Source organism: Mastigoproctus giganteus, chromosome 13 (genome assembly GCF_048544385.1).
Source record: "Mastigoproctus giganteus isolate SK-2022 chromosome 13, ASM4854438v1, whole genome shotgun sequence".
In the NCBI taxonomy this organism is placed as follows: Eukaryota; Metazoa; Arthropoda; class Arachnida; order Uropygi; family Thelyphonidae; genus Mastigoproctus; species Mastigoproctus giganteus.
The window spans coordinates 155,818,182-155,832,237 of NC_143587.1; the positions used below are offsets into that span (position 1 = coordinate 155,818,182).

At 39.1% G+C, this 14,056-nt stretch overlaps 1 protein-coding gene across 2 annotated transcripts in view; it reads left to right on the forward strand.

Annotated features, from left to right (window-relative positions):
* The first annotated feature begins 3,339 nt into the window (after window positions 1-3,339).
* LOC150076540 (scoloptoxin SSD14-like) overlaps window positions 3,340-14,056 on the forward strand; it is an 85,947-nt gene continuing 75,230 nt past the window's right edge. The window contains exon 1 of one of the 2 annotated variants that reach the window (XM_090387797.1): window positions 3,340-3,423. In XM_090387797.1, the coding sequence (XP_090243923.1) occupies window positions 3,395-3,423 (29 nt within the window). In that variant the 5' untranslated portion in view covers window positions 3,340-3,394. Of the gene's footprint in view, window positions 3,424-11,591; window positions 11,861-14,056 lie in introns of those variants that run through there. The other variant, XM_090387798.1, reaches the window with a different exon arrangement.

The following is a 14,056-nucleotide window of genomic DNA, read 5'->3' on the forward strand; positions in this document are numbered from 1 at the left end:
CACTTTAATGTCTCTACAACGTACCTACACTATTGCTCAATATTAGATAGGATTCATCCTTATGATGGCTACGCCACTTATCTTCAAAAAGATTTGGGTTTGATTCTTGTCGTCGGGGGTCACCACTACTAGTAGCATCACGATATGCTTCACTTCCAACTATCCTTACCCCAAAACTACTCAAGAAAAACAAACTCACTTAGGCAAGAGTTGCTTTGGTATTTGGTGTGATAAACACAGTGCCATGTGGCGGAACGTCCCCCCCCCCCAAAAGGGAGGGAGGACATGTCGTGTTTGGAAGCGAGTAACTCAATATCACAACAGCGACATGCATAAGAATTGTCGGAAGATAATACACCCCCATAACTGATATATTATCCGTTATAGTCTACTGGATTATAACGGATAATTCAAAGGACATTATGTAATCACTCTACTGACTCTAGCCAAGTCTCCATGCTTCTTTTCACCAATTTGATACTGAACAAGTTGAGATCAATTTCACCGAGAAGGGGACGTTTTCACGTGAATCTCGAAGTTTCCGAAATCAGCAAAAAAGAGGCCTTGTTAGTTTCTCTATAAATCTTTATCTCTAACATCTAATACTACTTGACCTTTTTACTGAAATAGTCTTTCTCTTTACAGGAACAATCGCATATTCCTTATTGATAAATATTTCTTCTGATAACATTTGAAAATCCCACTGCTTTTCATCTCAGAGGATGTCACAAGAATGTGACATTTGCTGATAATTATTGTACCGACGACCTTCAACTCTGAACTGATCGCAGTGAATGGCGAAACAAATAATGGCAGTAATTTTAGGGAGAAGAACATAGAATTGCTTTCGTATATTCAAACATACTTCACGGTTCCATCCATTTTAACTCGCTTGGGTACTTCACTTTGGGTTACTTAAAATTCTGACGTTCGAAGGGGCATTAAGGTGCTTTGAGGAACTGGTCGAAATCCTTAATGTTTTGAGCAGTTACTCACCTTGAATCAATAGATAAATGTATGAAATAGTAAGTTTAATTAAATTAATAGATTACGAGTCGAATTTAATTAAATGTTAAATTATTGAAGGTCAAATTATAGATCAAAAACATTTGCTTCCATACATCGTTTGAAAGAGTATCAGTTTTCAATTCCCCCACCATTAAATTTAAACTAAAACAATATTTCATAATTAAAGCGTGTTTAATTTTAATATCTGTTTAAAGAGGAACTGCCTCGTCAACATCTTCGCCTCGCTTACCATCCAATGAAAATGTAACCTCCATTTAGCTTCTTCCACCTTACCAAAGGGTGAAATGCCGATGAGAAAAAAACCAGCATCACCCATCGATAGGTATAAAGCAAATAACAAATGGCAGAAACAGAAATATTACCACAGTACTTACCTAATATTATCGCCATAAGAAAACAAACTGGTTATGGAATTTAAGATAACGCTTTTCAGAAGCACGTGACAACTTCGTGAAGTATGTAACGATAATACAGCTTAATATTTAATTTTAGATAAAGAAGTTCCGATTTCTGGAATATAGACAGGTGGTAATAACATCTGCTAACAGCTGTAGCGCATATTTTGGCAAAAAAACAATTTTCATCTGTTCGTAAAATCAGCTCCGAACTCAATGCTTGGGAAGCTTAATGTCCCATTTCCGGGCGAGCAAATTTACTACCAATTTTCCTGCATAAAATTATAAAGTGCTTGATGGGGAAAGGAGGGGGAAGTTTGCTGCATTAGGTCTTGTTGTTGGCATTTCCTATGCGGCAATTTTTCTGGCGAAGTACGTGACTGTCTTGTTACAGGTGCGTGGAAATGCATTTCTATGCATGTTTGCAGGGATGGCGTCAGATCTCAATTTTCAAAAGTAAAGTAATCAAAATTGCAAATATGCTCGAAGCATTTCTTGAAGCAATAGAATTGACCTGGCGACTAACCTGTAAACTTTACAGGGAAAAAATAAAACATCCCACATTCTCATAAATTTTCTATTTTCAATTCTAAATCCATTGCGCAATAACTTACTACTCTATGGATAATATCGATTTTATTAATTTTTTTCTGTGTGTGTATGAGCGTGTACATACACATTAGCAGAGGCACACGATACAAGAGAGCAAGCTTATGCAGCATCAGCCAAAAAAAAAAAGCTCCGAATTCGTTCCAAATACCTGTCCAGCTCAGCCTTTAATTTATTTAGACTATCAACTTTCACAACAAAAGATGGTAGTCTATTCCACCAATCAACTACCCGCTGGTCAAAGGCAAACTTCCGCACATCTGTCTTTCCTCAATTTGAATTTATGCCCTCTCAGGTGATTATTCTGAGCAAGAGGAAGAATCCCATCAGCATTGAGCATGCTCAAACCATTCAAGGCTTTATACACCTAAATCAGAACACCTCACAGGTGCCTAGTCTCCAGATATTGTAATCTGCAAAACTTAAGCTTTTCTTCGTAAGAGCAACCCTTTGTTCCATTCACTAATATTGTTGCCCTTCTCTGTACTCATTCCAACAGCTCTACATCCTTCTTAAAATGAGGCCTCCAGACCTGTATACAGTACTCAAGGTGTGGCCTGACCATTGCCTTATACAAGGGGATAATCACCTCCTTATCCCTGCTAGAAAAATTCCTGTATATCACTGACAAGACACCATGAACTACTCTTGCAGACCGTCTGCAAGAGTAGCTCATGGTGTCTTGTCAGTGATATACAGGGTCTTTAAGTTATAAAGATATTCCGTGAAATTCATTATATTATTTGCACCAATATTACATTTAGTATCTGCTCAGAGACTGCTAAAATTATGAGGCCCAGTATATTTTCATTTGTAAACTGCGCGGTGGGGTCCCTCGTTCTGAGGGGAGAAAAATCCGAGTTTTCTGAGGGGGAGGGAAAGAAGTAATTCTTAGAACGAGTAAACTAACCACAGTTAGGAAATTGACAGGTCAAACAGAACAGGAAAAGACATCCCGTCTCAACAGGTTCGAATTCAGGTCTATTCTGGTGTAAAAAAACAGCTATCACCCACAATAGAATCTCCTTATATAGTCCTATAGCACAAAACTTAATTAAGCATGTTTAATCAACTAGTTTTAGATACTGGCGTTTAACAGCGATCTCAAAGTAAAGAGACTGGTTCTACACACACAAAAAAATTTTAGATTTAGCGTTTAGATTTTATCTTAACATCAGACGGCTCGGTGAACTTGTCGTCCCTGAACACCTCGTTCAAAAAAAATAACTGACCAATCACAATCCGATTTCAATAAATTGGACTGTTCCCACCCATGTCTCTTTCACCTTCCACGCTAAGTTTCAGTACTGACATGAGAAAGTTATATTCATGCGGTGACAACATCTTAAAGAAAGGATAATATGGGCTTTAACTTCCCCTTTTGGACAGAGTAAGTAATCCAGAGTAGTTTTTTGTTCTTTGTGATCAGGGAGCACAGCTAGAGTGAAACACAGAAGTCAACTGATCAATAATCTGCTATCGAACAGTAAGTAAATTCCTTGGTGTTAGCTGCTGTATTGGTGCATGCTAGGGGTATTTTAAGTTCCTTCTATTCTACACACTTCTCTCGCGGTTAATGAGAACGGGCATTTTTTGTCCTGTCAGGATTTTTTTATCATTCACTTGACAGTTGCTCCATCACTGGATCTTATCTTTCAGATTACTCCATTTTATTTCTAATCCTTCGGGAAGGAATTTTGATTTATAAAAGGAGTTGGGTATTACTCAAAAAGCCTCTTGTGTCTATAATTAAAATGTCATGTTTTGTAACCGCTTTAAAAATTATATTTTAAGTGAATCTTCTCCACGTTCTTGAACCATTGAAATAAGGGTAATACAACAAAATTAATGGGGAAAAAATGTTTCTTTTAAGGCATAAAGCTAGATATGAGCGAAGTTTTATGGTATAGAAAAAGTGCAATTGAAATAAGAATTGTAAAAGGGTGACAAAAGAAACTGGAGTTTATTCTGGAAAGTAAAGGCTTTAGAAACAGTTGAAGAAATGCCGTAAGAACCCATAGATTTTTCTTATTAACAGTTTTTAAAATTCTGTTAGGTTCCTGTTTTTCTGAAAATCAAAGTAAATGTTAACCGGGATGTATTTAATAAGGGAACCAAAGTTTTGCAAATATTGTGAATGAAAGAATTAAATGAATGTAGGATGGTACTAGAGCAATGTCAAAGTTGGAAAAAAAAAAAAAGGATAGAAGTTGCAATCAATGATTTAAGAAAGGACTACAAAGCAATACTATATTTGGGCAACTCACAAACTTGTAAAACGGAACTTTTCAATATCAACTCACATTCATTGAAAAAAATCTTTCCAATCAAGTGATTTCCAACTCTGGTTCCATCGCAACTATCTGTGAGGAGAAAAGGAAGTTGGAGATATACTGTACAGTTTACTATGCCTTTTTAGCAAACAATATTTCAACCATCACAGTCACATTCCTTTCAAATTAACAAATGTTCATGAAGTAGTGGGAGAAAAGTTTATTTCAGAAAAGGCTAATCCCAGAAACCATGAACGAAACTGAAACAGGTCACTTCGATAACATAGAGATAGATAGTTTTCGTTATTTGTTTGGGCTTAAGGGTCACTGTGTCCCTAATCATGGTGAAAACGTACGCTTTCGTGGACTTTTGATGAGACCTTACAGGGCATTATAGCATCGGAGCAGGGGGAAAGATAATAGAGGCAGCCATTGTCAACTCCCGTATGAGTCATAAAAAGTGATGTAACTCACCAAGAGAATTATTACTCTAATGATAACATTTATAAGTAAAAGTAGTAATCTTCTGGAACTTGACACTAATCCTTGGTAGGACGACGACATGAATTATCAACTGTTTGCTCTGATACTAGAATATACCACGTTTGCGAACTTTGTCGATCCCTTGCTCACGAGAATGGCACTTGCTGACAACCTTCTGTGAAAAAGGTTTCTATCCCATTAAAGCAGCAGCCGGACAAAAAAAAGGAGGGGGGGGAGTCTTCTTCCGATTCCCACTACAGTACTAATTGTTACTCTCAGAATCTCAGCGAACCGCCTGTCATCTTCTTTTAAATACTTCCTTACCAAATTCTTGCAATTTCTGAAAAGTTGCTCGGGTGGAGAGAAGATTCTCTTCTTCCCCAGGATGTAAATTAGAAACACAGCTCTGCATTTGCAATCGTAAATCATAATAATATGGACAGTCGTAAAGTACATGCTTCCAGTTTTCCACAACCCCATAAATCTGTATGTGTAGTCAGAGTTGGAATAATTTTGCATTGAGGCACCCGTGTCCTGTTATAATATATGAAGTTTCCATTCCCAGAGAAAACCATGTTCTTGTCGACTTATTAAGTAAATATGTTACTTAAGCTTTGACTAAAGTGCATCTTTTCCGTTTAAATATGTTACTTGTGGTATAAAACTTCTTGTTACGACTCCCGTTGAGGAACTGTCCCATCTGGTCTGCCATAGTTTAATCAGTTCGTTCCAACACTTTTCTTCTCTATCTTTGGATTGGCCTCTAAATTGAGCTGTATATTTAGATATATAGTTGTATCTCCCTTTTAATTCTGTAGCATAATTCTCGGAAAATAACATAAATCCAGTGGTATTTTTCCAGTTAATACTTGCAATGTTGCAGTTGGTACTGTTCTGCAAGCACGATGGACGACAACTAATATTGATCTTTGTATCGTCTGTAACTTGTTTGCAAACTTACTATTCTAGCTCTATAGAACCAGGCTCCTGCTGCGTATGTGACAATAGGTAAGAACACTGCTTTGCAATACAAAAGTAAAGTTTTTCTTTCTAGAAAGACCCCAATCTGCTCTTGAAATTCTAATTATCGTTCCTGAGAACTTTTAATTTTCTGCGCAAGACGTATGAAATGAGGGAGAAAGCTTAACTCATTGTCTAGCACAATTCCTAGATATTTATTTCCTTTCACTAATGGTAGCTATATTTGATTAATTTTAATGTGTGGTGGTCTTCTATGGTCTAGGTGAGTTTTAAAAATCATTTGTTTTACTAGGATTTATTATTAATTTGTTATCATTAGACCACTGGTAGAGATCATTAAGGATGTAGTTTCGTCCCCTGCACCCTCCACTTGTTTGCACACGTTAAGACAACAAACAAATTTAATAAAACGCATTAGTATATACACTCGTTGAATTCTGACCACCAACCTAATACTGTATTAGGCAACAATAGCAGCCGATATTCGTCTAGGCATTGACTCCACTAGATGTCTGAAGACGTCCATTTGGATCTGCAGCCATACTGCCTGAAAGGCTTTACACAATGGCACATAAGATGACGGTTGCGTGTGTCCATACGCCTCTCTTCCCGTTCCTAAAAATCTCAGGTGTTCAACAGGATTGTGGTCAGGCGAATTTGGAAGCCAATCAAAATGGGTGATATCTTCACTGTGTTCCTCAAACCTCTCGCGATAGTGTGGGCCTGATGACACGGCGCATTATCGTCTTGGAAGATTCCCGTTTCTGTCCGTGGAAAATGCAACATAGTAGGATGCGCACGGTCTCCTAAAAACTGCCGGTAATTCAGCAGAAATAAATGGAGTCTCTTTGCACCTGACTGTCGTCCCGGCGACTGAAATGAGGAGGATCCGTGCCCAGTTTGGCCAAATTTGGCAGCAGAACTGGAACAACGGGCTACTTGGTAGAACCACATTCCCCTTCATCCATACAGTAAGGGAGCTTAATAAACGGTTCCCCTCCTTGTTCAACCCAGGACTATATACGACATATATCCTCACTGGACACGGTAGCCTGAATGCCAAGCTGCACAGCTTTCACCTCTCTCAAACCCCCTATTGCACCTGTGGCTCCCAGAAACGGCAGAACACATACTACTAGAATCTCCAAAACATGCCGATCTTCGGCAACCACTTCAGTTGCTAACTGAAGTTAGTTTACTGCCAGAGGCACCCTCTGTTAGATTCCAGGGAAAACTTTCTCGCACTATGGCAACAAAGTCGTCATCAAAGTCATTTGATGCTGAACAACACCATATAACCCTGAATGAATTCCCCTGGGATTCTGTCTTAATAGAGGATATATCTGCCTTATCCACGTGGACGTGACAAACAGTATTCGAAGAGAACCACCTGGACTGGACTGCATCCCACAAACTTTTATACCCCATATAAACAGACTTCGCTGCCCATATTAATTGTGCTGTATATTCATAACAACCGCAGACTCTACTACAAACATTGATCCACAAAGATACTGACCTGAAATTTCACCATCTATAATGACACACCCGGACCGATTGCTCACTGGACTAGACTATTGATCTACTACGTCTCGCTCGGACTTGTCAACTGATGATCTCCAACCTCCAGGGGTGAGAACTCTGCAAGAACTGCTCGCCACTGGTTAACCAGCTGGGTTGGGATCTTTGCTGGCTCTGATGCTTTGCTCAGAGCGCTATGTATAGACATGTATAGTACCTTATGTAGGACGCACCTGAACGAAAGTTCAAAGCGCTATGATGGAAAGTCCTAAGAATAAAAGTTGTCCTGTGGAATTTTCTTATTGGATCTTTCGCTCAATTTACCCTACCAATGTCTCACATAATTACATTCATACTTTCGCGACAAAAGGAACCAGGGTAGGGTCGATCGATGATGTAGGTGATGGCCGCCTGTATCACAGAGCAGTAACATATCTTACTACTCTGTGGCCCACATTGTCTTTATTGATTTCAGCTTAATTTCCGGTCTACTTTCTTCTTAACGTTCGCCTGATCCCTTGTTTAGCGTATGAATTCAGTACTGAGTTGGGTCCCATCACGTGATAATCGCCTTTCTTAAGCTCTGTTGTTATCACTCATTGCTTGAGCTTTAACTTCCGTTTCAACCACTTCAATTACCTGAGAAAGAATGAACTTCGTGTGGGATTATATCCCCCCACTAGTACCTTTCTTAAGCAAAGACTTCCCTATTATTTCAGTTATTTATTTGATGTTAATATTCAGTTAAATATGAACATCAAACCCAAAAAAACTTCGTGTTTCGGTTAACATATCAATTCTAAAGAGCTATAAGATGATAAAATATTAATGATTTATTCGATTAAAGACATTAATATAAAATTAACCACGCAATATAAGAATAGAAACAATGAAATTAAATTAGAAAAGAGAAAAAATACTATCTGCCCATGAAATAAGCGTGTGTGTGGAAAAGGCGTTTTATGTTGGCCGGACTATACCCCTAAAACAATATTATTATTTAAAATATATAAATACATAACGTATTATAAAAAAAGATTAAAACAATATTATTTAACTCAAAGTGTGCGACAACCTTCCACTGGCCACAACGTTCACGTCCGATTAAAATAAATCAAAAAATATCCTCTTTCTCAACTGCTTTTCATCCTGGCATTTCTGACGCCTTCTAAAACAGATAAAACGAACCCAGGCAGGTGATTTCGAATATGGACTACGGTCGGGTACATAATGCGCCGGGCATATGCATACCAACAAGTGACCTGCGCGCGTTGGTGAAGGTCACCTCAGCACACGGTGGATTTAATTACAAGACCGTAAACAACTGCTTGGATTACATTTCCAAGAGGACTGCGAGCACCATATCCTCATCAAAAGAGTCTCTTTATCCAGGGCCGCCACAACGATAGGGAATTTGGAACTCTTTTCCCCCTAGCTTTTAGCTCGAGTTGTATTTATGATTTCGTTTACCACAGTTGGAGCGCTTCCTGAAATTATTGGACTCTAAGCTCGCTAAAGACATCGGTAGAGATATTGAAGAGGAAAAAAAAGCACTTCAAACCATCAATTCTGTTGACCTACTAATACACTAGTCAATGCATGAAGTGCTAGATCAAATAGGACGGAAGATATATGTGGGGGGGTTTCTTCTCCCCCCACTTGTTGTCTGACCGGATCGACTTGCTGACATCCTTCTCTGAACACGTTTTCCACGGGGAAGCGAGGTAGGAGCGAAGAGAGGTTATTAGTCCGTTCCCGATGCTGTCCCAGCAAAATGTGGAGCATGCGAGTAAACATGGAACGTATTAGTAGGTGTCAGCTGTCGTACGGGGATTTACCTGTGGAGAGTCCGTAATTCGCGGCGGAGGATAATCTGTAAACGCTGATTCAAAGGAGGAGACATCGTGGTGTAAGGTCCCTGTTTGGATATCAGATAACACCGAGAAACTCTGAAGTCTGTTCAAAACTGAGATTAGGATATGTTTTGTGATATTTTCATCCCTCAAACAGACAAATTGGGCTCGTATTTCATGCAGTGTACAGACACGATACGACAACGCCTTATGGACTAAGGCGTTATAAGGCGCTGTTATAATTGCAGAAGATAAATTCAACTCTGTTTTACGCTTTTGTTGCTCAACCGGCTGTTGTTCTGTTCCGATCTGAAGAAAATCGTGCCATGGAGGAAGCCCCAAAATATGTATCATTGGAATGTTATCCTTACAAAAGGAGACAGCCATCATCCTCCCCTCGGTTAAACAAACCCCAAGGCATAACTTATTTGGTTTATGCCAAAATCCAGGGCCGGAAAACGGGGATGCATTTGATGTGCCGCACCAGGATCCCCAACATAGGGGGCCCAATCGAGGGAGCCATCAGAGTGTCAACATAAATAAACCAGCCCCCTTAACCCCCCTTTTGCATCCGGGTCCCAAATAACCTTTGCACTGCCCTGCCGAAATCTGACACTACTTGTACTCACATACTGCGCAACATGACCATGGATGCTAAGGCGTGATAACAACAACAACAGTGTAACTTCTGTTGTTGTTATTTGCTGGTCTTGCTAATATTAGTACTATTTCTCGTCTAATTTCGAAATTAGGAATTAATGAATTGGAAAAGAGCCGATATGGAGTGTGGCATTATTACGCAAATAAAATACCACATGATTTTTCGAGTACGATAGAGCTGGGCCACTCATCGATATTGTCTGTTTGGTCGCTTCTTTCAAGACAACGAACGCAACTTCTGCTGGAAAAAAACGACCAAATAATCTTAAAAGTGAAAGCCGAAACATCTATTAAATCTGCAGCCAGACCAATCATTTCAGTCAATTATGCAATTGAACCCGATGATTTTGTACACAGCACATTCCAACTGTATAACCGTGGTAGAACTTCGTAAGCGGTCCACTACAGCTCTCGTAAAGTTCTGCCAAAAATATTTCTGAAGTCCTGCCATGAAAAACACACACGCTGGAATTTGTGAACTGTATTTCAAACTGTTGTTGCTGTAGTGGTTTTTAGGAGCATCAGCGACTAAGGCCATGTTGCTCCTTGTATACTGTCTGTAAATTGGGTGTTCTGTGGTCGATTTTCTGTTTGCTAGAAGGAAAACCAGAGTTTCCGGGAGAAAAAGCCAAACCATGCTGCCTGAGACCGACTAACTCGGCCCATAAAAATTCTCCACTTCATCGGCGGGACTCGAACTCGGGTCATATCTAAGCAGTGTGTGGATAATGACGATTCTGCCAACTGTGCTATGCACAAGGGCTTCAATCTCTTCTTCAGCTATAAATTCCTCTACTTACCGCAGTATAAACATTTTATTTATTTTAAAGGTTGCCGGTTGAGAGATGTCAACTTACGGCAGAAGATTCCGTCATGTGATTGATCAATAACTAACAGCGCACAATATTTCAAAAATACATTCATTGATTTCTAGTAAAAAAAAAAATAAAAAGATGGTGGAAAGTGTAATTTGAAATTAATACAAATTTATGGAATAAAGTTTTACATTATATCTCATAAACAGAAGCACGTGGTACAGTACCCTAAAATCACAACGTGTCTAATCATCCAGTTTCATTTCAAAGCGTACTAAATAATTCCATAAAACGCATCCCCCACAATGCGAAACAAATCACCACGAGTTGCCTCGATCATGCACCTCAAATAAAAAGCGCCGCTTTTTATTCGAAATAGGCCATTACGCGGACGGCCGTTTCAGAGATAACTGTCTTCTCTTCGGTGGATTCTGCTGTCTCGATTTCAAAAGCTGCCGCATTTCTCAGATTTTTTAAATCTTCCGAGCGAACAATCTACTCGACGGAATTCGGCATCGCAACTAGCCGGAGCTGATCAACGTGACCTGTCAGCAAAAATGACTTCCGTCGTAGGTTCGCTTACTCACCACGCCGAAATATGAACTCCTTCCGATCGACTGTCATCGTTCTCCGGAATCACCCACGACACGATTGCCTTTCGTACAGTTCCGTCGTCCTTCCGGCAGGAGCGAAACTCGTGCGATCGAAAGTTTCTGTCACAAGTCCCACCGCAAGAATGCGTTGTGCCGGTTCGTGCCGCCGCGGCAGCGCGGACGGAGGCGATGCCAAAGAGTTTGGTAAACAAAGCGACGAACGACGAAAAAGGTGGGTTAAAAAAAAAAAAGTTCGCCTCGCACGTTATGCCGCCGGTGTTAGGTGCTACGTCGCTCGTGACGTCAGCGCACACAGAAGTGCCAGTACAGGTGTCAGTAGGAGAATTTCCGGATGATAGGAATGCGCCGGCGAATAACAGTTGGGGTACGTGAGAAGGTAAATAACGATTGCTGTCGTCTGCCCGCAGTTTGTCCGACACTCTTACAGGTGTCTCGGAAGGACCGGACGAACAGAATTAAGTCGTTTTAGTGCGCTCTATCCACGAATACGCCGATGGAAAACTCGTGCCTCGCGTACAATTGAAGTGGTGAAGGAAAAACAGAAGAGTTCCGCGTGCTTTAGGGCAGTTTTCGCAGGCCGAAACGATCAAGTTGAGCCGACATGGTGTTCAATCCGTTCACATTTCGGTAAGTCGTTTCAATGTTTGTCCACAGTTAGTTCAACTTTAAGTTAGAGGATCCAGTAAACTTGGATCGTCAAAACTTTACTTCTAAATTTCATAATCTTCGAAGAGACAACTTCAGATGGAGTCAGTTCCAACGACATCCAACGAGAAGTCAGAAAGATTAAGGAGAGACTGCTTGAGTTCGAGACTTTACTGGTCCCATACTAATAATATGAGACCAGTCCACCTGAATATTTCAGATATTTGAAGCGCAACTGCATCGTTTCAAGGGGCCCAGACGTTACTCAGATCTGGCTTGCCCAGAATAACACGATCAATATTGGGCAATTACTTGTTGCTTTTATCGAAGTCCTTCCTCATTTACATTTTCCTCGACCGAAATTTCTTTCTACAAAAGATTTTAAGACTGATTAAAAGATTCTTCTGGTTCGAAGTTTCCGATGAAATAATCTTAAAGCTTTACAAACAGTTGACTTTGAGGTGACACTACTCAGTGGAAAGTTGGGTGACCTGATTTTAAAAATTTCCCCGAAATTACTCCAATTATTTTTTATGAAAAAGTCCATCGCGCTTCTGTTATTTTTAAAATGTTTCTCTCGCCTTTAAAATGGTGGTGGATTATTTCAACCGGGATTTAAATCCTGAAATTTCAAATTTCCTAATATCTATTCCTCTTTATTTGAAATAGCTTTAAGACCTAAGTCTTCAGTCTTACTAGACTGAAATTTGAGATTTGTCTTCACCATATCACACAGGACTCCCAATGTTTAGATTTTCACGAAATTTTATATTTGTACCTTTTTAAAAATATTTGTCGAACAATTCCAAACTTCATTTAAATTGGATAAATAGAAATCCGGTAATTATTTCATTTTTCTATATAAATTGCATCCAGTAAAGGAATTAATAGAAATGTAGCTTTGATGAAGATTGCTTTAAAAAGAGAAAAGAGATTAAAAGTATAGGGGAGAACAGTAATAAATATTATACGGTCGTAACTGAACTGAACTGAACAGCTAAGCTCAGAAGACGCAAAACCACACAGTTTTATTAAATGTTGTATAAAGTTATAATCTTAGTGATTATTGATAAGGATAATAACCTATATTTAATTTTCACTTCTGTTAATTACAGAAAAATATTCAAATAATTTAAGAAGTCGAGCCCAGGATGAGTAGCTGAAAGCAAAATTAGTACTTTCTTTTGTGGCGTGGAGCTTATTTTTCTTTCTGGTTCTCCCGCTTGCACATCTAGAAGATTACTTCTAGTACGCGCATTATTCAGTCACTCTTGTAAGACCCAATAAAGATCCTTAAATCTTTTAATACAAAACAAAAACCGCATAAGAAATCATCTGACACTGCTCAAGAGCAAACTGCACATCCCAAAACTCACAAGAAATTCAATGGAGTCAGATCAATCAGGACTCAGGGGCAACTTTCAGAAAAGGATTCCTCAGTCATGCATACCGTTATCTTTACAGATTCTTTGGAGCTACAAATATTAGAATCTAAGCTTGTTTTGTTTATATTTATTGACTTCGTGAAACAAATAGTAAACAAAGTAGCTTAGTAATAAACAATGCTGAGTGTTCTGGTATTTAATGCTTCTTTTATCGCACAAGCCATTCTGAATTGTTGATGAACACATCTGTATCATCTTCAGAAGACTGCTATTAGCCTATTCCTCTTATTGCCCACAGAATAAACCCATCATGCATTTCGGTAAGCAGATATGGGAGTGTATTTCTTCTTGCATTTCCAAAGCGACATTGTTGCCTCTCGAATACCTTCCAGAAATAACCGTATGTAAGTAGCAACAACCCATTTGATTCAAAAGTTTTCTTTCTTGCGAATTCCTTTTTAAAAACTTTTTAGCAATAGCCATGCGCGAAACATTAAATGCTCACAGCCCCATAACACTTGAAAATGGGACTCTTGTTGAGATAGCAATTTCGACTCAAAATCACTTAATTCGGCATCTTTGAGCACGATTGTTTTCATTTAATCTTTATTAAAATTTTAAATGCAATTAAAGGGGAACTGTTAACTGATTTTGGAACGAATAGAAATATGGTGCTCTCAAACTTCAGAAGATCCCTTGTCATATACTAAAGCACCATTCCTTCTTAATTTTGTTATTAGACTTCTAACTACTTTTAAGTAATATCTACCGGCTTCCACTTCCCTCTCAAAGC